We start from the raw sequence: 26,405 nt of genomic DNA on the forward strand, positions 1-26,405 counted from the left end.
ATGAGTTAGTTTTGTTAGGGACAGAGTAAACAGCGTTTAACCAAACCAAGTAGCCATCCATGTGACGTCACTAGAATCCAGCCAATGAGATGCTGGAGGAATCGGGAAAAGGCGGGGCCATAAGTCTCATGCTAGGTCGCTATCAGTCTATTCGTCACTGGGGCATGCGATGATATAAAAACATACATATTCAGTATGACCAGACATAACCACAAGTGGGATGAATATGTGAATAAATCAAAGTATAGTTAAGGTAAATGCGTGTTTTTAATGTTATTTAAACTGTAATACAGCGGTAATAGCAGCTGTTTCCCTAGCATGCTAACATTAGCCAGTTAGCTGAAGTCAAGTGTACTGGTGTTTTAAAGTACCTGTTACTTTAAACTGTCCCTGTTTCAAAGGAGAAACACTGGGTCCTCTTTATGCACGTCTTTTTTTGTTCCCACATTTATTTCAGGAAAGAATCGTGCATTAGAAGAAATCAGCATCGTGTCCCGGAGGGGGAGAGCTCTCTTCAGAAATGGCAGTTGAACTCCATGAAACTATTTTCATCGCCAAACAAGAGCGTCACAAAACCCTCTTTCTGAATTACAGGAACCTGAACACTTTTCCCATCGAGCTGCTGAAGGATGAAGGTTTGCAGTTTCTGGAAAGACTTTACATGAAGAGGAACTCGCTCACGACACTGGTACCCAATTTGGGATTCATCATTAATGTGATCGGGACCCACTTTTCTTACAGTGTTGTAGCTCAGAATCCATTCAGTGATGATTATTTTTTATTATTTTTGTTATCTCTTCTTCTCAGCCGGACAATCTTGCCCAGAAGCTGCCGAATCTTATCGAACTGTGAGTCTGTGCTCTAAATAAGTGCTTCCATGGTGGACTTTTGTGCTCTTTCAACCTTTATTGTTGTCATTGTGCATTTACTTTTTCAGATTTTTAAATGGGAAAGTGTTTTGTGAATTATAATCAGGTATTTTTTTCTACTTCATTTAAGGTATTTGCCCTCAAACAACATTGTCATTATTCCTGAAGGTACTCAGTGTTAATACTGAAGATTACAATGTGACCTTAATTCACATGACATTTACCCTGTTGTGCATTGGTTTGCAGCAATTGGAAACTTGGCAAGACTGCAATCATTAGATCTGAGCGATAACGTCCTACATCATCTCTGTTCAGACATCGGCCGAATTAGGTCTTTGCGTCATCTGAGACTGTACAATAACCAGCTGAAGCACCTTCCATCAGGTAAAATGCGCTAGCTGTTATTTTTTTGTGTTTAGCTCACAATTTGTCTTACCAAGTCTAAAAAAGTCAATAAATACAAGGTTTTCTCATTTAATGGCATCACATGCATGAAGAGCTGTGATGTAAAGATAATTTAAAACTCAATTAAGCAAAGTTATTGTAGGATGAAGATAATTCTGCAAAGAAATTGCACTACTGCACACCTCCATCAGGCTCTGTCTACACATTAGTCAATGAATAAAGCAGAAATGTGTGATCAATTCCAATAAAACCCATGCATTTGCAGCCTTGAGTATCAAAGACTTTAGTGGCTCATCAGTTAACACATTAGACAATAATATTTTAGTTGGCCAGGAGGGGGCGACAGTGTCTCGCTAAAGTTACCGGACAAAGATATCGCATTTTCATCTGCAGTATGTCCATCTTTTGTCATGATTTATTGATGATGTTGAAGCAATCAGTGGTAGAAATTGAAGGCAACAACTGTGTCTGTTTTTTTATACTCATAATTATAATGTGAAAAAAATATCTGTTTTCTGTATCATTTATAAACATGTTAGGAGAAATAGGTCTTTACCAAACATGACTATTACCTCTGAAACTTTCAGAGATCGGACTCCTGCAGGAACTGGAAACTCTGGATGTGTCGATGAACCAGCTCAGGTCGCTTCCACATCAGCTGTCCAGCTGTGCTTCTCTGCAGACCCTGACTGTCGACCACAACCTGCTGAGACACATTCCCCGTCAGCTGTGCTGGCTCAGGCACCTCAACCAGCTATCCATGGCTGCCAACCAGCTCTCTTTCCTGCCACTTGGTCAGTGCATCACTTTGAGCACGTGCTGCTGTTGTCGTAGCCCCGAAGAAAGCAGTGTTATTCTGTGTGTGTGTGTGTGTGTGTGTGTGTTTCAGATCTAGGCAGATCACAGGAGCTGCAGTTTATTTTTGTGGACAGTAATGTGGACCTGAGAGCCCTTCCATCCTACTTGTACAACAAGGTCATTGGCTGCAGCGGGTAATACAGCACACAAAACACAGAAGTTCAGTTTAAGTTAACATGGTTAAAGTTCATTTATTCCATTTCAGTTACACTTCATGTGAAGCAGTATGAGATTCTTTAACTGGGTAAATTTTACTCTGAAACACATGTGAGGATAAAAAAAACCCTACAACAATAAATTGCTGGTTTAGGTCATGTGGAGAAAGTTTCGACAACCGACAGAACATGGGTAATCAGCCTTTTGAAGGAGGCTGCTGACTGTTGAAGTGAAACTGGGGACATTCAAATAGCTTTCTGGGGTCATTAGAGAGGAGAGTGGAGCTCCTTACATGCCTGGTGAGGGATTTAAACAAACACTGTTTAATCGGCCATTTCATAGCCCGGACAAAAGTCTTCATGTGGAGGACATTCAACTCAAGTGCCAACATGTCCAACTGTGACTGTCCAAGCAGATTCCCCTTGAGAGGAGACCAAGACCTGCGGCTGGTTCTGCTCTTGGTGCCTCTACAAAGGCAGCACTAAATTCACTAAAGGAGTGAATCAATCGTACCCCAGACTGGTGTCAGTCTGGTAGATGCAACAGGAACCATCTCTCTGAAGTTATTTTAGCCAAAATAGGTAGACAGGAGTTATTGGGGGGGTAGGGTGTCCTAACTTTACTCACTCAGAAGACACATTTCAGTTCACATCTTTGCTTTAAAGTGTAAAACAAGCTTATTTTTTGTTCTTTATTTGCAAGGAAATATCTTTCATTTCTGGAAATAATCAACATTAGAAATGGACATGAAAAATTTTAAGTAAAGATTTATTTCGTGTTTTTGCGTGGCTGTAGGTGTGGAAGGTCGGCCGGTGTGGTGGAGAGTGGCGCGGATAAGCAGCCGTATGATGCTCTGGCTGGGCTTCCTGTTGAAGTGAAAGTATTGGCATCAGAGATGGATAACGTGGTTTCTCTGGAAGAGCTCGCCATGAGGTCCCTGCACCACATCTACCAAACAGGTGTTTATTTAGAAACCGAGTATGTCCACCTCAGCTCCTGTGAGAAATGGACTGGTACTGTATTTTTAGAGCACAGAACTACTTTTTGCACTTGATGAAATCTCTTCTGTCTCTTGGTGAAAAGTGAATATTTCCTGTCCTGTTGTGTTGTAGAGCTTGACCTGCTGCCTCCCACCAGCCTCCCAAAGAACCTGCTGGACCTGCTGCAGTTCCCCCTGGGACACTGCCACCACTGCAGCCAGGCCATGTTCACCAGCATCTACCCCAAACTCTTTCCCCTCCGCGACACCCTGTTGGCAGGAGTTCACCGCAGGTCAGAATATCTCTGCCTTCATCTACATGTAAAAAGGTCACAATTACTGTTTTCACACCAGTATGGATAAAAGTGGCTCTTTTTTCCCGTCTGAAGGACGTCCGTGAATTTTGTGGCCTACTGCTGTTCAACTCACTGCCTCAGGAACTTTGACCTTAACTGACGACTCGTTCATCCAGGACTGGTTTCCAGGAGTTGTCAGCAAATGCCTAATAAGTGAAGAGACAGGAGGTGGAGGAGATGATGGCAGTGCAGCTGCCTCAGCCATGTTTGAACACTGGCCTGGCTGGGGGACCGTCTGGGACAGTTCTGTGTGTGTTACGGCGTTAGAGGTCCAGTAACCACACAGATTTTTTCTAAATGCACTATTTGAATTCTATGAAATCCCTTTTTTTACAAAGCTCTATATTTTACGATTGGATGGAATGTGTCTGCTTAATGAGTGCTTATAATTTAAAGAGTCAAGCCAGCAAGCGTGAGAACCACTCAACAGCAGCCATGTGTGTTTGGACATACAGTCCTCCAGCGTGATGCTTCTGTCATCTGTAGGGACGATGATCTGATGGTTCTGAGCTTCACAGATTCACTGTGACTGAGCTGACACCCTATTGTCTTTCTGTGCAATCCTAATTTATCATTTGTTCTTGTTTGACTTTTTTTGCCAGTAAATGATGCTAATGTTTAACCTCTGCATTTGTGGCTGTTAAATCGCACGGAATGAATCTGGGGAATTTTGCATTTGCCTCATCGTTTCGGGTGCGATGACACATCTGAGATTTCAGGTGTGTCACCTTCAGTGTGTGTGTGTGTGTGTGTGTGTGTGTTCATGTGAAAGTAGCAGAGGTCTGGGGAGGGAGGGGCAGTTCCATCAGCGGGATCTGTTTCAAATCAAAGTGTGCCCGCTGGAAATCTCAAATATCTGCTGACTGCAGGTTCACGTGGAAATATAGCCACTGTTCACACGTGCGTGCACACACACACAAAATGAAACTCACACAAGCAGCTTGCAAAAGAGCAGAAGTCATTGTTCTACTATGGAATCAAAACTGAACAAGAAAACATATAAAATGTAAACTGTTTTGAGCACTTCCTGGATCAGCCCAAGTGAAACCACCACTAAATGAATGTTAAATATCAAAACAAGAGGAGAGTGAGGAGGGAATTAAGTAGACATTTGTCTAGTATTATCACATCAAAGAAGATACATCTTCCATTCCTGGTGGTGGCTGCTCAGCTCGGATCAGGCTCCTTCTTGTTGCTAAGGTGACCTGGTGAAGTGATAAGGAAAACTTTTTTTTATCAGATTTATCAATCATCAGCTTATTTGCAGAAATACCAATCCTTTAATCAAAACAATGCCACGTGAGTTATTGTGCTTCGACTGGAACATCAATGTTCTGTAATTTAATGTAAAGCAATGGGCTGCGATGTGAACAACACATGGAAGATTTCAGCAGATGGAGAACAGGACATGTTTCTCCCTTCAGCCAGGTTGAGGATACAGAAGCCTAGGCAAGGAAGAAGAGTATCATCTCTATCTAGTACGTGTCCTTCAGCTCTCCCGTCCTGCCTCCAGCTGTCTTACATGACCCAGTTTAACGATTTTAACAGGAGTAATAAATATTCCCCTGTCTCTTGCCTTTGACCTCATAAGGAATCAGTAACACTGAGACTGGCAAGAATACTCTCCTGATGGAGAAGTGACTCCCCTGCAGCACGTGTTTTAATGCCAAAAATATTATTTATGGTTATGTACAATGAATGACTTAAAGACAAATGGGCTCAGTCATTAGTTATGTTCCATGTTCTTTTTTTCATAATATTTATATTTGATAGAATTGGTTTTATTTGTAAGCCAGAAGACAGGTGTTCACACCTGTCTATGTGAATGTGAATGTGCCTTATTTAAGCATTTTAACTAAAAACAAAGGGGGAAAAGCACCCTTCTGACGTCAGAGGGCGCAGCCATTTTATGGTGTCATCAAGCTCAACATAAGGCACGTTGCGCTTCAATTACGGTTCAAAATAAAGTGACCTAATCTAATAGTCAATCAACGTGCATTATTATAGGACAATGTTTTAACTGCGTTTTACCGTCATTTAATCGGGAAAAAATTAGCAGCGCGGAACCACCTGCGGGGAAAGCTATTTCTGACGGACAGCAGTGATTTTTCCATCTCCATCTTTCACCTCTTTTTCTTTATTTCTTTCTTTTGGTGCGTTAAAACTAGAAATCTCTGAACACGGGTTATGTACCTTTTAAATAGCGCTCTTTTCTTGACCCCCTTTCGAGGTCATGGGGAGTGGATCCTGGTACCTTCCTTAAATTGTAATCATACGTTCTTTGCAATATGTATTATTTGTAATTATTCCATTGATAGTTAACTTATCGGTTGCTACATATAGTACATATTCCAATAAATGGTCTTCCTCATAAAAATGAATTTGAGGCGTTTTATTTTGGAAAAGCAGGAAATGTGTGGTTTCTGAACCGACCCACTTTACAGGTAGTGACGGGGAGGGCGGTGTTTGTCCACCGGGGACAGTCCCGTTAACTGGAGCGGTGGAACGGACGGACATTTTCATCCCGATTCCAAACAAATACAGCCAAATAAATAGGGGACTAAGAATACCGGAACAAATCTAACGAGGTAAGATCGGTTAGTTATCGCCATTATTGTTATATTTATATAAAACCGTCACATGGAGTTATAAACTCTATTATGTCCAGATAAAAATATAAAAAGTAAAAGTTTGAAATATAAGCCAAATAAGCATGTCTATAGTTAGGCTGAATTAGCGTTTTTGTCAAAACTCTCAGCATTTGCAGTGGGGAATATTTTCGTTTTTATTCCTTAATATCACAAGTTTAACAAAGACGTCATGTTTTATAGAATGAAACTGATTTAATGTTGCTTTGTGTTGCGAAAGGCTCGAATTTTGTAGTGTTGTTTGCATCACAGCAGCCTTTGTAGCTGCGCTTTCCTCGTAAATACATTATGAGATTAAAGTGGTTTGTTGTGAGGATTAAATGAAGAGCTGAAGCTTGGGTAGTGCGGCGGAAGGTTACAGCGGACAGGTTTGTTCAGCACCGCGGACAGCTCCGCGGAGAGAAGCAGTGAAGTTTCTGCTGCACAGAGCTTTTCTAATCTCTTCTAATTACATCCTCGTAGAAGAGAAAGCATCCAGCTGCTGGGGTGTGTACCAGTTATCAGAGACAGATGTGGAATTCGTTGCCGAATATAGTTTTCTTGTTTGTTTTTTGAAACCATTGTGTGAATGCAGGAATGAAACCATTTGGAAGCACTTTGATTGGGTCATGGATGAACTCACTTTAAAAGAATTGATTCTACGTGCACTCCAGGAAACGTGCACAGGGAGTTTGCCTCTCCTGACCTGGTTTCCAACCTAACGCAGGGTCTGAAGCTGGTTTCCTTGTCTTTGTTTATCGCCCAGCAGTGTCACATGGGACTAAACAGAATCTTTAATTTCAGGATGAAATGAATTAAAATTTGTGGTATATATTGTATATTCAGAAATGTGTTTTTGAGAAAGTGTCATAATAAGACCTTCACTCTTGTACGTACTAATTCTTGAGGTAGCAAAGTGAGCCAGTCAGAGGAAACAAAATACGTTCAGGGTGTCATTTCAATAGAAAATGCACAATTTTTTGGTCACTCAGATTTTTGAATATATTGATTTGCTCCACATCAACATTGTAAATCTTTAGGTATGATGCTCTTGGCTTTATACAAACATCTGACATCATCACTTTAAGTTGATAAACTGTGATGACTAAGTGGTTGGTTGGTTGATGAGTCTTTTAATCAGGCAAAGACAACCAACTAATCTTGAGGCTCATAATTCAACTTCTTGTGAAACAATTATTAAATGATTAGTGAGGTAGAGCTTTATGATGAAAACTATTAACAGCAGTCAATAACTCTTCCTCTTCTTTCCTCTTGATCATAATAGAGTCATCATAAGATCATAATTTTAATAATATAAAAGTAGACTTTGGTACCCAAATTTCATGGTAACATACCTTACTGATGTGAAGGAAGTGGACCACAGCTGCCCTGCAGAGAATGGAGACCCTATAGATCATAGTCTAAGGCTGGCACTGACAGTTAATGTATGTAATGATCTCTGTGCAGGGCCTGGTGCCGTTCTATAGAATTGTTAAGTTAAAGTTGGACGTGTATGTTGAACATCTGTCTGTCCACCAGAGCCTACAGACAGACTCACCACAGGCAGCATGGGCATATAGGCACCCAGAACAGATGGCATCTGTGCTCGCTATAGCATCTCTGACTCATTTAACAGCCTTGTTTGCTTTTTCAAGGTGTGTGCTGTTGAGATGGGGAGTGGGTGAATGTCCAGTCTGGTTGGAGTATAAACCTCCTAGATGTTCTCCTCTGGTGTCATGATTAGACGTAAAGGCCAGCTCTTATGGAGACCTGACGCCTCTGGTAGAGAAGCGGCTTCTGTCTACCTTTTCTCTAACGTGTATGTACATATGGATGGATGTGGAAGGTTGTGAATGTTAGAGTAAAGGAAAATGGAGCACATGTACAAAGAATGAAAAGGAACATTAGAGTGGGCTGTATATTATGTAAGTGATGTGAGGTGTGTGTGTGTGTGTGTGTGTGTGTGTATGTGTGTGTGTGTGTGTGTATGTGTGTGCATGTGTGTGTGTGTGTCATGTAGGCCTGCAGATTAATCCGGGGGTTTTATCCTCTCTGAATGGGACAGGGATTATCCCTGCAGGCCACAGATGATTGCTTTGAGTTTCCTGTACATCCACCATGTTTCCCGTATGTTTTTATTCGCTAACATTCTGACACTTTAGGTCATTTTTGCAGGTGACTACAGAGGCTTGAGCCATCATTGTCCAATTTTAAAAGTTATATTATATTATCACCCTGAAAATGTTAAATATTGAACATACTGTTGGTTGAATGTTCCAGCCTGAAAAGCTTGAACATTCTCTCATCCAGAGACAGAAAGCCTAAATGTCAGGAAATGTTTCAATTCGGGGCAGGTGTCAATCCAGCCTTTTCATAGTAAACGTGTTTGTTGGCGTCAGATCGTTTCATCCCGTGCGGTCAGTATAGGCTGTGTGCAGGAATTTACCCTGACGCTTCCATTCTGACAGAGCAAATCAAGTTATTTTTGAATTATGCAGTCAACAGTTCCACCCATTACAGCCCATAGAAAACAAAGCACCTGCTCAACTGCCCTCCTGGCGTTCTCAGTGAGTTTCCACAGCAGGTTTGTCCATGTGTTCTTCCTGCATCTCTACATGAAGGATTTTGATTCTCTGAGTCCATCCTGTCCCTGCAGACGATACTGTGGGCAGAAAACCAGAACAGTCAGAGCTCCGGTCCTCCTGGATGGAACACAGGAGCCCTCCCACTAAAGGAACGAGCACATTAAGTATGAAAACACACAGTTTTGAATGGGAAAGTTGTGCCAGAGACGGTTTTCCTGCTTCCAGGGGAATGCTCAGGATGTTCATATAAACTTACCACATTTGTGCAGGTGAAACACACACTGTCTCGCGTGAATGTATGAGAAGACAGTTAGATGCATGTTTGTATGTTATGTTATGTCAGCAGTCAGGCGTGAAGTGTGTGAATAGTTGAGCCTCCGAGCTGCCGTCATGCTTCCTGGCCTGGTTCCATCTCAGTTTCTGCTCCCTGACTGTAGGTCAGCATAGAAACAATGTGTCAGCTAAATGTGGATGGATGGATGGATGGATGGATGGATGGATGGATGGATGGATGGATGGATGGATGGATGGATGGATGGATGGATGGATGGATGGATGGATGGATGGATGGATGGATGGATGGATGGATGGATGGATGGATGGATGGATGGATGGATGGATGGATGGATGGATGGATGGATGGATGGATGAAGGTTTACATGAAGCGTGTGAAGTGACGCCACTCCCTGCTTCTCTCTATTGATTCTTCGTAAAGCTCCGTGGTCAAAGGTCAAACTGTAACATGAACCTCGTTTGGTCTGTAAACATCGCCACTTTAATAGCCAACCATTTAGAATCAGATCAAAGCTTTATTAATGAAAGTGCAGTCAGCATAGAAGAGTTTACTTGTGAATTCAGAAAGGACTGAGTCTGTCTGTGTTGGATTTCAGTTGGACAAACAGACAAAACATGATCTGATAGCATGGGAAAGAACCAGAACACCTTCAGCAAGGTACCCTTGAGCCAGGTACCGAACCCACAAATGCTGCAAAGAACTGGTAACTCGTCCAGTGGACCCTCCCCATGACCCTGAAAGGGGTAAAGCAGTCAAGATGAGAAGATAATTGTAATTAGCTGCCGCACCCTGATGCTTCAAATGCATCATGTACTCTCTCTCTCTCTCTTGCACACACACACCCACACACACAAAAAAACTATCTGCTGCTGACCTTCTCATCCTTGAGCTGAGAGGCTCCTCTGCTATCAACCGATACTCAGAAATCACGCACAAACACACTCACAGTGATGTCGAGACTGTCAGGTCTGGACTAAATTATGATCGTAACCGATGCAGTGATTCGATAAACATGAGAGAAACACGAAGCTCAGCAACTGACCCCATTTTGTTGACAGTGATTTGAACGTAGCCAAGAGGATCCTGATGGCCTGTTTCCCTCATATTGTTGTTCTGAGCTCACAGAGCTTGATTGACAACAACCTCCTCACATTCGATGTCTCAGCTGAGTCTCTCTCATGGTTTCAGCTTGGATCTCTCTTCAAGTTACTGCAGCCGAAGTAAAAATAGTTTTCACTTTCCTACCTTTCTATAAATATCTTCCAGAAATATATTTCAGTGTTTTTATTGTCTTTGATGCATTGCAAAGCTTCAGAAGGTCTCAGCGACCAGAGACGAGAGCTGAGGGTCTTTTCAGATGTCCTGGTGTGGTGGTCCACTGTATAATTGTCACCTTCACAGTCCATACTCATGTGCTTATTTCCACTGTGGTCCACACCACTGGTGGAGCGTCTTGTTTCCATGACAACTGGCAGGAAAAAAAAGAAAGTTTGGTTGATGATGAATCATTAAAAGCACATGTGATACTTTGTTTCTCACGTGACTCCTGAGTTCACAACGGACACACACTCAGGTAGGTGTTGTGGTGCTGCTGGTTTCGTGATAAATCATTTCCTGAATGAACTCTCCTAAGTTTGTGTCATCCGCACAATCAGCAGCACAACAGCAGAATCCTCCTGAGCCCTAAAGTCTCATTAGATGCAGAAACCAACAAGCTTATTTAGCTCAAAAACGCCAAGCCTACTCCTGAGAATCGGTGTGCACCAGAATGTAACTGTCGTGCTCACACTGACCCATCTGCACCGCACAACCTGGGCCAACCTCAATCCTGCCTGTGTGAAAGCAGCCTTAAACGGATGATGAACACATTTACACTTGTCAGGAAAACAAAATAACCCTCCTGCCAAACCAATTAGAGCTCAAGATTCACTTTAAAATCAATCAGCTGAAACTGCACTTGGCTAGGAGACGCAGCAATTAGCAGAGCTAGCACAGCACAGCTAGCACAGACAATCCAACTACATGTTTTAAAACAGGAACAGGAAAGTATAGACAAGTGGAAACAACAATACTGACAACTGTAGTGTTCATACGTGTGTGTTAGTGTAGGTGTGTGTGTGTGTTTGTAAGAGAGAGAAAGAGAGAGAGTCCCACCGGTACAGAACTGGGCTAATCCCATCCCTCTCTGGCTATATTATATTCTCTGCTTTGGTCAAAGGAAGCTTGAAGAGCTTCTCAGCTTGATGTCTGGGCTCTGCATCAGAATCTTAAATGGTGATGGAGCAGTTTGACGTGTTGAGCATTTAATGATTATCGGCAAGAGCCGATGAAACAAAAAACATTTTGTGGTGTGTTTTGGCACACAGATGGTGCAGCGCTTACTTTCATGTCTTAATGGATTTTTTCTTCTTTTCTATTACTGCTTAATGTCCTCTCACAGTTTATAGAATATGAATTCTATAAACTATGTATATGTATTAATTCTCAGATTAGAATGATGTGAATTGTCCCATCTCTTCCTGCCAGATTGACGATGGGACCTGGGAAACTCCTGCTTTAGATGATCGAATGTCTGCCTCTCTACTGAACATGAACTGTATGAGTTTATAGATGGAGAAGGCCTGGAAAGGAAGCAAAGAAAAGTGAGAGGAGACAGAGGAGAGAGTGAGTTTGTGTGAGAGAGTAAATCCTCTTTCCCTGCTGACTTTAATCTCTCCATAGGCTGAGCCGAGCACTTCAGGCCTCACAGCAGCCGTCAGTCACATCGACTGACAGGCAGAGGAGGGGCTGTTGATCCTCGTGTCAGGTCCACTGTAGCACGTGTGTGTGTGTGTGTGTGTGTGTGTGGGTGTGCTTATTATGTCACAAAAACAGTGACACTTTTATTGCAAAATGGATGTTTTCCTATTTAAGTCTGGAACTCAGAGAACTACTGTCCTATAGAATACATTACTGTATAGAATTGGTGATTATGGATTTGGGACCTAACTTATGTGCTGCTGTTACAGCATGTGTGTTATATTTGAGCAGGGGGAGACTCCCAACCACAGTGATTGGTTGGTTTTTTTTATTCAGTGACATTGTTGAAAGATGGTTAACAAACAAAGTCGTTCTGTCCTGAAACAGGAAATGGTCTGAGTGTGTCAGTATATGTGTGTGTGTGTGTGTGTGTGTGTGTGTGTGTGTGTGTGTGTGTGTGTGTGTGTGTGTGTGAGTGTGTGTGTGACAGGAAGCAGCTCTACTTCAAAGTCATAAGGAAGAACTCAATAATAGACAGAACCTGACATTTGGAAGATGAGTGTAGGCAGCAGCAGTGCGAGAACCACTTCAATCCAGTTAAATATGAAGGGAATTTTGATCATCGTGTTATTATTGTGAATTTAAAAGCTCCTTTTTCACAGAACTTGTGTAATAACGTGACTGCTGTTGCCACTGACAACAAGGCCTCAGTCCCACTGTCATTATGCAGGCATGAAGTGATGGAGTGGGTGTGATCTGTCTTGGTTTGCTGCCATTTTTGAAACCCCTCATCCATTTTCTAAAATAGACCACAGCTATTCATTATCACCAGAATAAATCATGAGAGTTTCACTCCGCGCGCACATAGACCTGCTTGATGTTAGAAGGTATAGTTGTTGTGTTGCCTATAAAATTGAAGTTTTTTGTTCAAGTGCCGTTTTTAAAAATGCTCTAAACCTAGACTTTATGGGCCCATTTATTTATTAAAGATCCAAAGTCCAGTGACCTTAATGTGTGCAAACACGTGTCACCTCCATTGTTGTCTTTATGATCTGGGGGACACCAGAGGTTGCCTGCTCCCTTAATCCTTAGAGCATTCAGGATGGATCGTCACCTTCTTCCCTCCTGCACCATGTTTTAACCAGGTTCTTGAGAAGCGATAGAGAAGGAAAGGCAGATGTCCTTCCGGCTCTCATCCCAGCAGATGTTGAATTATTAACCCCTCTCAGAAACTCCCCTAGGAGCCTGGGAGCAGAGAGAAGCATGGGATTTCGACCTTGGATCACTTTACCTCAGAGATCATTTATAGATCTCTGCGACATTAAAGATATTAAACTAGACATTTACTGTGCGTCTTTAAAGGATGACCTACAGGATACACTATCATTATATCAGCGTCTGCTCTTTTCTTGACATTTCTTTTGTATATATATATATTAAGACCTAAGTCAAGAATCCATTCTGGTGGTTACATCATATTAGCTTCTATAAAGTTTGAATGACCTCTGAGCTGAAATCAAATCATCTTCAACCAACCAGCAGATGTATGGACGCCATCTGCTGCCACTCTCTGCAGAGCAGCAGCAGCATGTAGCACTGTCAGCTATGTACATTTTTTATGAAGCAAACCTCTCCATGAAATAATGTCTCACAGAGCAGAGAGGAATAAAAATGGACCTGTCTTTACACCGAGGCTTTTATGGAAGCGTTGGGTGGAGGAGCTCTTCCCTCCTTCACCTGGTGTTGATGCTCGAGGAGGAAATCTGGGCTCAGGGCAGCGTGTGTCCACCGGCGGCGGCGTTGCAGGTGCTTGTGGGGCTGCACGGCTGCATTTGCTTGCGTGATTGGATCAGCGAAAAATAAGCAGAAGGTGTTTATGAACACTGTTAAATGATGCATCACTTGTGCTGATGAGGTAAGCGTAGCCGACAGCTCTGGGGCTGTTAGCATCTCAAACCCTGAAAACAATTTTTTTTGTGGGACATGAGTCATGTTGTTCTTCAGGAAGTATGTGAAGGGACATTTAAACTGACTGTGGCTGCACTTAGCCATAAGTATTGATAAGTGCTGACTCCAACAGGGTCAAGTCTTTTATGAGTCACTCTTAACATTTAGCTGAAGGACACTTGGAATATAGCTGCTAATGGGAGTGATTGACCTCTACCCCTGCTGGTGAAGACATGCTCTCCAATCTCAGGATGAGCCTGGAAACAAATCAGTGCAAAGCTCTGGACTCTGTCAGTCGTGATTTCTGTCAGTTGCGTTCAGAAGTTTTATCCACGTCTTTCCTCTAAGAGATGCAATAACGTCTAACACACTTTCTCCTTCCCAGTTCTTCCCGCTTGAGGTCAAAGTTCGACAGTCATCATGGCAGATGAAGCAGACATGCGCAATGAACTGGCCGACCTGCAGACCCGTGCAGACCAGATAGCTGATGAGGTACCGTAAAGGATGTGTGAATCTCCTGGCTTTAACAGAGGGAGAGTAGTGGGGGGAGGGTAGTGTGGGGGGAGGGTAGTGTGTGTGTGTGTGTGTGTGTGTGTGGGGGGGGGGGGGGTTTAGGGTAAACCTTCATTTCTGTGAGTGTAAAGCTGTTTATTATGCTGATTAATACAACAGAATGAAAATGTGTTTACTGATGATATTTGCAGCTTTTATGGACGGTAGTGGTCCACAGTGAGTGGAGATCTTCACTGTTGCTGACAGTTTGTGAGGAAGGATCGGTCAGAGAACAGTTATGTTGCTCTGAATTAACCTTTAAGGGACCTATTGGTAACAGATTCTCAACGAAGGAACAACCTAGCAGAATTTTCTTGTGTTCTTGGGTAAATGTTAAAGTTGTGGGTTCAGAAGAACACATGTTGACATCAGTGGATATCCTAAACTATGTGAAAGATAGCAGACATAGGTTCCTTTCTGCATTTGGAATATTTTTAAACTCTTTTGGGTGGAAGGACAGTTCATGAGAGTTATTGTGTGGCATTTCAAACTAACCTTTTCTGAGACAAACGTACCTCCAAAGCCCACAGACTGCTAACCCCAACCCGTATTCTCAGGTCTTACATAAAGATGGTGGTTGTGGGTGATAAGAGAGAACATTGCAATTGTAATGAGTTGAGAGGAGCTGCGGAAGAGCGGTTAATTCTGAGCAACAGAATAATAGAGCAGCTGAAATGGCCTCATGAAAAATTCAAAAGAGGATAAGACAAGGCCAAGAGGCTCCAAATGAGGAGAAGGAGAGGCAAAGAGATGAGAGACAGGACAAATGGGGTTAAGATGAAAGGTGCTTAAAGAAAGGATGTCCAGAGTTTAGAAAGAAGGTGAGCAAACTTCTGAATTCAGATCACTGATCCAGAGACTGTGGCAGCTAAAGCAAAGTACTGACATTCACATTCTCATGTCTCCCTCTTCTTCCTCTCTCCTACAGTCTTTGGAGAGTACTCGGCGTATGCTGGCTCTGGTGGAGGAGGTAAGTTCATACCGACTCTGCACACATTTGCCCCAGTGAACCCGGCTCAGGCTAACAGAGATGAAGTTTAATGAAGGCAACATCACTACTGATTCTGCCGGTGACTCATCTCATGGATCTTTAACGCCCACCATATTAACCCTCTGTCTCACTTTATAAGAAAGGCCTTTATATCTGTATCCATAGGCTGACCTGGATTGATTATAAAGGTGAAACACATAGTTGAGTCAGCTGGAAAACCAGTTTTCTATAGATGTGATTCAATTTTGACTTTGTCAATTATCAATGAATGGTTTATTAAAAGATCTTTGCCAACAGAAATGTCACAAATAAACAGTTACACACCGATTAATGTAGGAAAAATGTCATTAGTGTTATTGAACGGTTAGGAGTCCCTTCACCATACTTGTATTCAGCTCCTTTTACCATTTTGCTCTCAACATTATGAATCGGGACATTTTAATTTGTGTGTTACGACTTCAGCGTCCCTGCCACTCAGAAAGCAAATTGAAGTGCGTCATTTCCAGATTTGCCTGTTTCTTCCTTCAGCACCACCCAGAGAAGCAGCACTGTTGTCTCTTCGGTCTTTGGTCAGGCTTCAGCTCTTTGCATCAGTGTGTTTGTGTGGCTGCTGCAGGGCTGGCTGCTGGCTCCACACACATGGGCGCTGACAAAACCACAGGCTCACAGCCATTTCCCTCACAGCAGCTGAGGATTTGCCCTTTTAAGTTAATGCCAACAGAATGCCACTTTGTTAACTTGACTTTGACTTGTGGCATATTAGAGCTGTGCATGTCTGGACAAACTTGCTAAATGCTACCTCACATATGATGCACAATTTGGTAAATACAATATTTTTAAGGCTCTGGTCTGTTTCTGCATGTATGAAAATGTACTATCGGACCCTCATATGTTACAACATGTAGCCAAGGCAACATAGAAATGAAGATATTTAGATTGTAAACACACAGCTGAACGTAAACACAGGTCATCACAGTGTTCCCGTGATGACCTGTGTTGCACTGAGGTGCACATGCTTTTGTTTCTTATTAATATGGACCATGGGAAAATTCCATCATCTCCTCCTTTAAAGGCCTTAAAGTGGGCTGTTTACTGTAGCGGTGTTCAGGTCACCACCATAAATGAAATAAAAGGTTTTCTCCATAGTTGCATTGTTACCATTAGGTTTATCTGTGAACAAAGCATCACAATAAAGCAGGATGAGGTCAATCTTTGTAAGCAGAGGCACAACCCCATATCATAACCACTGATTATTAAGAAGAATTATGATTCCTTTGATGAATAATTTCCCCTCCTGAGACTCACAAAGTATGTGATGAAATTGGCAGCATTGGCTACAGTTGAAGGCGGGTCATTGTGACAATTACACCTATCAGCAGCAGGTCGCAGGTCGTTTAAACATTATCGCTGCCGTTTCACCTCATTGAATGAAGATTAGCGCAGCTTTAAATTTTTGATGTAATTTCAGTTTTTAGAAATGCGATTATCTGCAGAGGAAAAGTATATCTTAGTCAAACTTCATATACTGCAGCACATGCTTGTGCGGCTTATAATAAAGTTTAGCAACACATTTTCCTTGTTATGATTCTATACTTCCCAGTATAGACAAGCTTAAGCATCCTGTCTTACATTGTATATAATTTTATATTTTCCCCTTTAGGACAGCTTTGTATGTTCAGGGATGTTGTGAGAACCTTTGATCACTGGCTGGTCTTACTGGCCCCCAGTGCTGCCTTCTATCGATCACTACTGGGAGCACATGTTCCATTACTATGATTTGTGGCTCATGCTGTGCACACAGGTTTGAATGTGGTTGTTGTGTGTTATTATATGATCACAAAGAACGTGTCGGCTCTATCAGCCTGGAACCACATCAATACATCTCAGGCCTGGATGTATTTTGAGAACCATGTTTTTGTCTTTTCAGCAGATTTTGGAGGCTTCCAGCTTATTTTAAAGCCCCTAAACATTCAGATTTAGATTCCTTTATTTGTCCCACAAGGGGAAATTTACAGCGCAACAGCAGCAAAACACGCAGAGAAAAAAAACTGAAATAAGAATAGAAAGTATATAAAAAAGAATATATATAATAATCTAAGATAAATGGTAACTTAATGTATCTTCCTTCAGCAAAGACTATATTACTGGACAGCATTTGTCTGTTTTTGCTCATATAAATATAATAATGGGTTTTATTTCAGTAAAACTGCTCTGTTCTTGGCAGTTAATCATTGAAAGTAGGTCATGTGACTTCATTTATTATGCTGAAAGGAATCATTAGAATTTGACACTTTTGAGCTGATGAACCAATCATTCTTCCCTTTTATCCATCCTGGAGCCAGAATCACTCAGTCAGCTTGGGTTTCAGTCCCTTTAACTCTGATTCCCGTGTCTCTGTCCTGATCAGATACAACTGTTTGAATAACTGTCATAGCTAAAAAACTTTCTCTTAAAAGTATTGTCATTCCATGAGTTCTGTTCTGGGGACATTGCTGAACTGTCACTTTTGCTCCTCTTTTCAATCTTCACTTCTTTCTTTGTCTCTTTTCCTTCTGTCAGAGTAAAGATGCCGGCATCAGGACTCTGGTCATGCTGGATGAGCAGGGAGGTAAGTCGATAGGGAAAACAACTCCAAATTCTGCCTCTCCGACAGCATTAAATCCAGTCGTCTGCTCTCCTCTAACACAGTTGCTTAATGCTGTATAATCATAGTCATCAGCAAGAATGTCCAGTCTGACTGTTCAGTCCAGCCAACATATACATCCCCTCAGGAAAATAACTTCCATTGTTTTAGAAATACAATGTAGAGAATAAATATTCCAATTGTGTTCTCTGATAATAGCACTGGATATAGGCATTGAGCTAGCCTCCTGCTGCTTTGCCAACCTGAAACTACATTTATAGCTTGACTGTAATTGCAGACAGCTGTAGGTTTTGTGTTCAGGCTTCAAGACTGCATTTTAGCTGTAAGCATTCTATTTGTGAACCAAGGTTTGACCTATGTGTCAGTGAGTTAAACTGATGTGACACCGCATGTATGTCTTGACCTAAACAGATGTTCTGCTTGCAGCTGCATTAGTGTGACTCTGAATATATTCTACAGTAAAAGGGTTTATAGCCCAGTCATGGTCGGTGTTGATGAAGGGCTGTGCATGTGTGTTTTCACTTCAGGCATGAAGGAGCAGTCTAATTGGCCCGTCAAAGAAACATATAGCTTCTTGTCCTCGTTCTTCTGCCCTCCTCCCCCAACCGTCTCCTCCAGAGTAGCAGCTCAATGCTGTTAGCAGAGAGCAGCAATCAATTCCCAGAGTTATATTACCTCTGCCTCTTTAGCAAATGCCCTTCTAACCCAACCCTCTATCCATCTGCCGCCTTCTTCTCTTCCTCTCTTTCATGCCCCTCATCCCTCTGACCTCTTAGTTATTCTGCAGCTCCTTTGACTGACTTTGCTTGTTCTAATGATGAGGCTCTTTCTTTAACTTAAGCTTCTCTCAAGATTTAAAGCACTGACATTTACTGTCAAATGGGTCTGTAATAATAAATCCACTCCTGTTAGACTGTAGAGTCAACACTGGTGCACACACAAACACAGATCACATGCTGGCGATGTGTCATTTCCTGGAATTATGTATAACCTGCTGTGGTGGTCTCACTCCAGTTAAAAAACCCCTCCCCGCAGAGTGGTAAGGTATATTGACCTCAGTGAGATTTGATGGAATGCATCCCAGAGAATCCACATTAAGCTTCAGTTTTAAATGGGATGAAAAATGCTGACTTGACCTCTGTAATAGTATCATAGCCATGATCCTCATGTGCTGTTGCAGAAGAGAAGCAGATGGACTGGAATCGGTGAATATTATAAAATACTACCTACAAAGTCCACAATTCCTCTAACTTTACGTACAATTTAGCCAGTTCTTTAGTGTAGGTGATTTGAGGGCCAGGAACCACACAAAACCAGTCTGTGCCTCGGAGGGATCATTAATTACCGCGTATGCCGAGTCTCCGACACCATGTCAGAATATACGGTACCAGTGAGATGAGCCTTTCTGACTGTTAAAGCTGTGATTGAGGAGGTTAGAATAATCCTCAGACTTGGGGGAGGCGTCCCGCCCCTGATGTTCCTTCTCCACAATCCTTCACTCTGCCTGGGATTACTGCTCAAGGCCACTTAGCTGTCATTTGTAGCTCTGAATCTGTGAGCACCAGGTTCAGCAGAAATGCTACATTCATGTTGCAGAGCGTCATTTTTCCATTCGTCTCCAGGTTAAAGGTTCTACTTTTATTTAAACATTATGGCCTTAAATTTTAACATCTTGAGCTGATGTTCTTCAGGATCTCACAAGGGTCACAGAGGTCACTCTGGTGTCACTGTTCCAGAAAATAATATGGTGACTGGGCTAATAGACCCAAAACCAGGCCTATTTAATGTGTAGAACCATAGCACTGTTTGAGAAGGCTTTTAGAAAGTCTGGCTGAGCTTCTCTGAGCCAGTAGCACTGATGATATTCTACAGTCGGATGTGTTAACGAATCAAATTGTAGAATGACAAAAATGTCCATCAAACAGGAGTTTAGAGACCATCTGGCTCAAGAGGCTTTGCTAACTTCCTGTCACGAACCAATTATTAAGGTCACCAGCAGGGTGTTTTGCATGGAGGTAGGAAATAAAGATGTGTTTTTGGTGTCATGTATTAAAGCCCATTGCTTGCTTAGCCTGTTGCACGTAGTCAGAACATTTATGCGCCTGTAGCGTAGAGCGCCACCCCTCAGCCAACAAAGCACACGCCTTTATTTCACTACTTTCATGCCTCTGTTCTTACCAGAGCAACTTGATCGTGTGGAAGAGGGCATGAACAAGGTGAATGCAGACCTGAAGGAGGCGGAGAAAGATTTAAACGATATAGGACAATGCTGTGTACTGATATGCCCATGTATTAAAAAGTAGGTACCAGCCAGGAGCCCTGAGCTCTTGCCTGTCCAGTGCCGGTGGTGGTGGTGGTGATGTCTGATGTCTTTCTTGTCACAGTCAATGTCTTTTTTGTCTCTTCTCCTTTGTTTCCTCTCTCTACCCTCTCCTTTTCCTCAACCTGTGATCTCCCCCTCTTCTCTTCTCATGTGCTTTCATTCTTTTGCTTGGGAAAATGACATTGTGTTGGTAATCAGAGCAACTGGAGCGCATCGAGGAGGGGATGGACCAAATCAATAAGGACATGAAGGATGCAGAAAAGAATTTGAACAATCTAGGACAGTTCTGTGGTCTATGTTCATGTCCCTGTAACAAGTAGGTGCCACCTGTGTTGCCTGACTGAATGTGTTTCAGTGCCTGCCACTGTTTCGCTATCTGTCTGCCTGCTTCTGGTGCATAGAGCATGGTGAACCGTGGTGTGAGCAGTCAGGCCTGTAGCTACAGCACACACACTGGGAACTGGCACCAGCACTGCATGCATGCATGCGTGTGGATGTGTTTGCGTAAGTGAAGGCTGAGAGACGGCATGCAAGCATGAGCAGGGTGTGCTTCCCCACACAGCAGGTTCAGTGTCACTTTATTCGCTCTCCAGCCTCAGTGACTGCTGCCCTTAAAAGCCCTTCATTCCACCGAGGACGAGAGACTCTCTTGCAGCAGTGGCATCAACAAAGATCTGCGGCGAGACACCCGCCTCCCTTGTGAAACCCCATGTGCCCACATACCTGTGGCGCATCATGCTGTGGCCCACAACTCATTGACATAAATAAAGATGGATGTATTGTCATTTCCTCTCATGGCGTGACACCACTGCAGCCTGGGATATGGATGCTGGTGACTAATTGGCAAAATAGATTGGACGACTTGCTTACAGGCACAACTCATCTGTTATGTGTCACTTTTGAATAAATTATTATGTCAAGTTAAATCTCTTCAACCTTAATTTGAAGCAGTTGTGTTCAAACTGGAGCCCACCACCAGATGGCGCAGACATCCATCTTCAATCCCCAGTCATCCATCTATATATTTAGTCAATGGGTCATTCAATTTCCCTACGGGGATGAATAAAGTACATCTTGAAGAACAATTTAATATTCTGCACTAAATTAATCATTACAATCTATTCTGCTGCCATGTTCATGCAATTCTTAATTGTTTTTTTGATTTCTTGTTTTATGCATTAAGTTTTCACAATATGTCAAAAGCAATCTACATGATTCCATTGATTCCAGCTCCATATGCATCAAGGGTTCCCAACTTTTTTGTAAACATAGCCAGATAACAGTGAGAGGCGAGAAGCTGGTGCACAAACGTCTATTAGACAATGACCTCAACAAACCATGTGACTAAAAAAAAAGAAAAACAAACATGGAATTATACTGCTGATTTCGTGCTGAAATAAATAAATAAAATCAGCTCAGTCCCTCCGATGCACTACAGCTTTTGTACCACTAGGGGGAACTAATTCAACGTTAGTGTCCTAAAATTTGAGATAAGAGCACACACACACACACACACACACACACACACACACACACACACACACACACACACACACACACACTCATAGAGAGAGGCACACACATGCGGTTTCAACCTCAGCAGGTATTTAAGACTTCACCCCCACCCTCGGGTGCCTCTGATCTGCAGGCATGTGGTTGGGAACCCCCACGTGTATATGAACTGGTTACGCTGTACCTGACTGTAACCCTAGGTTACATCAGTAAATTAAATTTAAGATATTATTATTCAGGAATCATGAGTAAAGAATGAAAATGTTGAAAATAACCGGTAAAAAATCAGTAGAAGTGTTTATGTCAATGAGCTTTTATGGATTGTAGCATGAAGGTGCATCAACTGGTCCCAGCCTGTCTTTCTTTAGGACATTCCTACATAATAGGAAATCACTCAAGGAAGCTTTGATATAAAGACTGACTGGCAGGGTCAGGTGTGATGTGTTCTCTGGACCTCAAACGCCACACTATGGCCACCGAGTCATGTCTGAGCAAACACCTCTGTTGGGACACTTCATGTATCGAAATGTTGATCTGAGTGCTATAGAAAAAACAAGAGGCCTTGTTAGGCTGCAGCAAAGTCTTCTACCTGATCCCAATACATACTGTACATACATAAATATACATAGCCGGCGCAGTAGGGGAAGAACAGCAACAAACTGTCACATTTAAAATGTAGCTGAGTCCCATAACCATAAATCCATCATTTTATTTGGGTGGGATCCAGCCTGAAGTGACATATTCTTACAGAAAAAAAACCATTTCAACTGTTCTTCCAAAATAGCTGTTGGAAGCAAATTTAAGGATGCAGCTTCACCTGCATTCATTCACATGATGCCATTCCTTGTCCATCTTGTCCTTTCTATAGCTCATGTGCACCTGTTAACCATGAAGCATTTGCGCTTAATATCTGTTCGTGGCAGCCTTCTAGGCTGCAGACGCGTTCCGAAGACAACAATCACCCAGAATGTGCCCACTGTGTTGTTTTAGATGTGACGTCCATACATATGGCCTTCACTCCATAACTGCTCAGAATATACCCGAGGTAGCATGAATCATGGCACAGATGACTGCCTCTGCTCATGGCTGACACAGGAAGTGATTACAGCTCTCTTTCAGCAGATACTGCATGTGACTGATCCTCTTTATGCTCCCCCTCCCCACCCATCAACATGGTGTCCGCCTCACGTGTCCTTTCAGTGTCTGTTGTGCATGTATCTCCTTATCTCCTCTGTGTGCATGTTCACTGTTTGTGCTCTTCTTTATGTGCTTGTGGGAGACAGTCTTACGAATTCTTAACATACATCCACTTTCTAACACAAGCCACATAATAAGCTTTTTTGTGCAATTGATCTTTGTGTCCGATCAATTATTCACATACAGACGCGTGTGTGTATGTTCCTACGTGGCTTTTCACGTAGCTGGCACGTTGCTTCTGTAGGCTAATTTGTTTGACATCACATAAACATTGTTTTCTGAATGCATATCCATGGTAACAGGATATGTTCACACACACACACACACACACACACACACACACACACACACACACACACACACACACACACACACACACATCCACACCCAGACACACATGCACACAAATGCATTGGATTCTCTCTGACTGGAATGTGTGTGGTAGGATTAAGGGTGGAGGCCAGGCCTGGGGAGGGAACCAGGATGGAGTGGTGAACAGCCAGCCGGGGGCTCGGGTGATGGACGAGCGTGAACAGATGGCCATCAGTGGGGGCTTCATTCGCAGGTAACTGTGCACATACTCATGCACGGTTGTGTCAGTACACAACACTGTTTATGTCGCACAGTCTTTGAACTTTATTTGCTGCTCGAGAAACAGAGTTTATCCATGGCAATTAGCGCCTTGGTTTTATAAAAAAACATCAAATTCAACTGTAGTTCCTAAAGGATCCTGCCATAAGAGTTACCATGCAATGTGGTAGGAAGGCCATTATTTTAGAATTATTATACATTTTCTGTAAATATCAGTCATCTTTTGATATCAGGAATAGTGATTGTGGTACTGTGAAATGGAGCAAACTTCTCTGTGTATTTGGTCCAGTAACCCATCCTTCATCCTGTTTCTGTGTGGTCCAGGGTCACAGATGATGCCAGGGAGAACGAGATGGACGAGAACCTGGAGCAGGTGGGTGGCATCATTGGCAATCTGCGTCACATGGCACTGGACATGGGCCAGGAGATCGACACCCAGAACCGCCAGATCGACCGGATCATGGAGAAGGTATGGTACCTGGATCATGGAGCAGGTGGAAAGTCAAAACGTTTTTGTTTGGCTGTTCACATTACATGTTCGAATGTGGCCTGTCTGCAGACTGGGATGAGACACTGCCTAACCATCCCATCATGCTTTGCGGTTATACCCGACCGCTAATTATTGATTAATTAAATGACATTAAAGTACAGCAAAAAAGTTGACCAGTGAGTGTTTAATATTTGCTCATCAGTAGAAAAAAATAGAATTATTCAAACATGCTGTCAATCTGGGACGTGTTTATTATTCATTGCTATGACACAGTTTGAGTGGCCACAACTGGTTGTCTAAAAGTGGAATTTCAGCTTATCAGTGAGTGTGTGAAGTAGGTCACTGAAGCCAGCTCCCTATGTAGTGAATACGGAATCAGTGTGATTTTAGACATGGTCCTAGTCTCTACACATGTATTGTTTAGAAATTTATTTTCGAAAACACAGCGATTACGTCACCACAAACACTAATGAAGCCTAACACTTTGTTATTGCCCCACTGGCGTACTCCATCATCCCAGTTTTCTGTGTTTATTGCCGTTATGGTGACGCCCGTTGTGACGTGTGTCGCTCCCAGAATGACGTCAAAGTAGCATTAAACGCAACAGCGTCCATGTTCAAGAAAATCTGATACCCATCTGATTCAGTACCACATTTGGAAGTGGCGTGAATGGGATTCAAAAATGTCTGATTCAGTGAGAATTGTGCTGTTCACAATATCAGAACATTGCAGATTCAGGGCACGTTCGAGACATGTATGCGTGATGTAACATAATCATGGACATCCATCCATCCATCCATCCATCCATCCATCCATCCATCCATCCATCCATCCATCCATCCATCCATCCATCCATCCATCCATCCATCCATCCATCCATCCATCCATCCATCCATCCATCCATCCATCCATCCATCCATCCATCCATCCATCCATCCATCCATTTGTTTTTCTCTTTCAGGCTGATTCTAATAAGACCAGGATTGATGAGGCTAACCAGCGTGCTACAAAGATGTTGGGCAGTGGCTAAACCACTGTGACAAGTGCTTCGTCCCTCTTTACCCCCAAACACCTAAAAGAAGATATACATTTCCAAACCCAGCCCCCGAACCCCCACGTCCGCTCAGTGCCGCTCCCTGCAGGGGCTGCAACATCACGCTTCTGTTGTGACACTCGTAGAGGTTTGCACACATGCACATATCACACAACCGCCTGCCCACACTCACCTCCCCTCGTTGTCGGTGTCGTTGTGCGTGTCGGATCTTTTGATTTTGTTCAGTAACAGTAGTTGTGTATCACAGCTCTCCACACTGTACATAGAGCTTCTGAAAAAGCTTCATGGTAAACCGTAAATTCTGCTTTCCACGCTACTTTTTTAATTGTTTGTAACATAAGCTGTCGTTCTCTCATGTCAGCACAGGATCCATGTTGTGATGCTACATGATCTGGTCAGACTGTTTTACTGTGAATTAGCAGTCCTCGAAGTTTGTAACCATCGCTTCTAAATAATATTTGAACACAGACATGGAAACAGAGGGATGATGAAAGAAGTAAACTAGGTTCTCCCAGAAACGGCTGGTTGTAATCCCTAAAAAACTGTTGTGCTGTTGGAACAGTGTTGAAGTGGTGGTACTAATGATTGTACAGTATGTAACTTTCCTCAGGGAGCTAAATCTAATTCAAATCATCAAATCGCACCTGATCAGGTCTAAACATCAGAAATATTGCACACTGTCCTTGATGGCAATGAACTGATTGGCGGATGTCCACAGACTCTCCGACGGCGACTGGAACCGAGTGGAATAAAGTCACATGTGTGTATAAGTATGTTATGCATATCCATCTTCTACTAGGGGAAACTGAATTATTTATTAATCCTGGCAAGAATAACCCAACACTGCAACTGCATGGTGCGTATGTAGGCCACGCAGAGCAGAGGCCCGTGTTTGTCCGCAGATAGGGCCTCTCTTTTTGTTTCATGTCTCTGGATCCTCCCAGACTGTGACCATCACTGTAAATTCATCCCTTACAAAATGCCAATTAAACCATCATAACTGTAGAACCAAATGCAGCTTCCTTTTGGTTTGTACAATTATTTAACAAACTACGTCTTGTTTTATTGTCACCAGTAGAGTGAAACCAAGATCCGCCTGGTTACGGTTGTTAAGGAGAAAAGGAAGGGAAAATCTAGACCGAAACAATATGATTTGTAGACTGTAACAGTTCGATTAACTGTTGCTGACATACAAGATGTTCAGGTTTAAGGCAAGATGAAGAACTTTATGTGGT

General features: G+C 42.6%; 2 protein-coding genes across 3 annotated transcripts; both read left to right on the forward strand.

The window, feature by feature from the left end:
• Positions 1-110: 110 nt before the first annotated feature.
• lrrc28 (leucine rich repeat containing 28) lies at positions 111-4,245 on the forward strand. 2 transcript variants are annotated; one of them, XM_011609558.2, is made up of 10 exons: positions 111-253; positions 458-688; positions 808-848; positions 1,000-1,037; positions 1,116-1,253; positions 1,862-2,068; positions 2,164-2,266; positions 3,084-3,247; positions 3,401-3,560; positions 3,657-4,245. In XM_011609558.2, exons 2-10 carry the CDS (start codon positions 521-523, stop codon positions 3,721-3,723), a joined length of 1,086 nt encoding a protein of 361 aa, XP_011607860.2. In that variant the 5' UTR covers positions 111-253; positions 458-520; the 3' UTR covers positions 3,724-4,245. The 2 variants fall into 2 exon arrangements, with proteins under 2 accessions (XP_011607860.2, XP_011607861.2); XM_011609559.2 differs by having other exon boundaries at positions 595-688.
• Positions 4,246-6,067: 1,822 nt separating this feature from the next.
• LOC101079833 (synaptosomal-associated protein 25-A-like) lies at positions 6,068-26,183 on the forward strand. The gene is made up of 8 exons (XM_003969433.3): positions 6,068-6,211; positions 14,202-14,308; positions 15,297-15,338; positions 17,919-17,967; positions 20,525-20,642; positions 23,481-23,600; positions 23,951-24,095; positions 25,078-26,183. The coding sequence occupies exons 2-8, from the start codon at positions 14,237-14,239 to the stop codon at positions 25,144-25,146; spliced, it is 615 nt and encodes a 204-aa protein (XP_003969482.1). The 5' UTR covers positions 6,068-6,211; positions 14,202-14,236; the 3' UTR covers positions 25,147-26,183.
• The last annotated feature ends 222 nt before the right edge of the window (positions 26,184-26,405 follow it).

This window comes from Takifugu rubripes, chromosome 13 (assembly GCF_901000725.2).
Source record: "Takifugu rubripes chromosome 13, fTakRub1.2, whole genome shotgun sequence".
NCBI lineage: Eukaryota > Metazoa > Chordata > Actinopteri > Tetraodontiformes > Tetraodontidae > Takifugu > Takifugu rubripes.

Coding starts and splice junctions, on each gene's coding strand:
- LOC101079833 (XM_003969433.3), top strand. CDS start 14,237: ATGGCAGATGAAGCAGACATGCGCAATGAACTGGCCGACCTGCAGACC. Junction 23,601..23,950: donor AGTGGGGGCTTCATTCGCAG/GTAACTGTGCAC, acceptor TGTGTGGTCCAG/GGTCACAGATGATGCCAGGG. Junction 24,096..25,077: donor TCGACCGGATCATGGAGAAG/GTATGGTACCTG, acceptor TTTCTCTTTCAG/GCTGATTCTAATAAGACCAG.
- lrrc28 (XM_011609558.2), top strand. CDS start 521: ATGGCAGTTGAACTCCATGAAACTATTTTCATCGCCAAACAAGAGCGT. Junction 689..807: donor GGAACTCGCTCACGACACTG/GTACCCAATTTG, acceptor TCTTCTTCTCAG/CCGGACAATCTTGCCCAGAA. Junction 2,267..3,083: donor AAGGTCATTGGCTGCAGCGG/GTAATACAGCAC, acceptor GCGTGGCTGTAG/GTGTGGAAGGTCGGCCGGTG.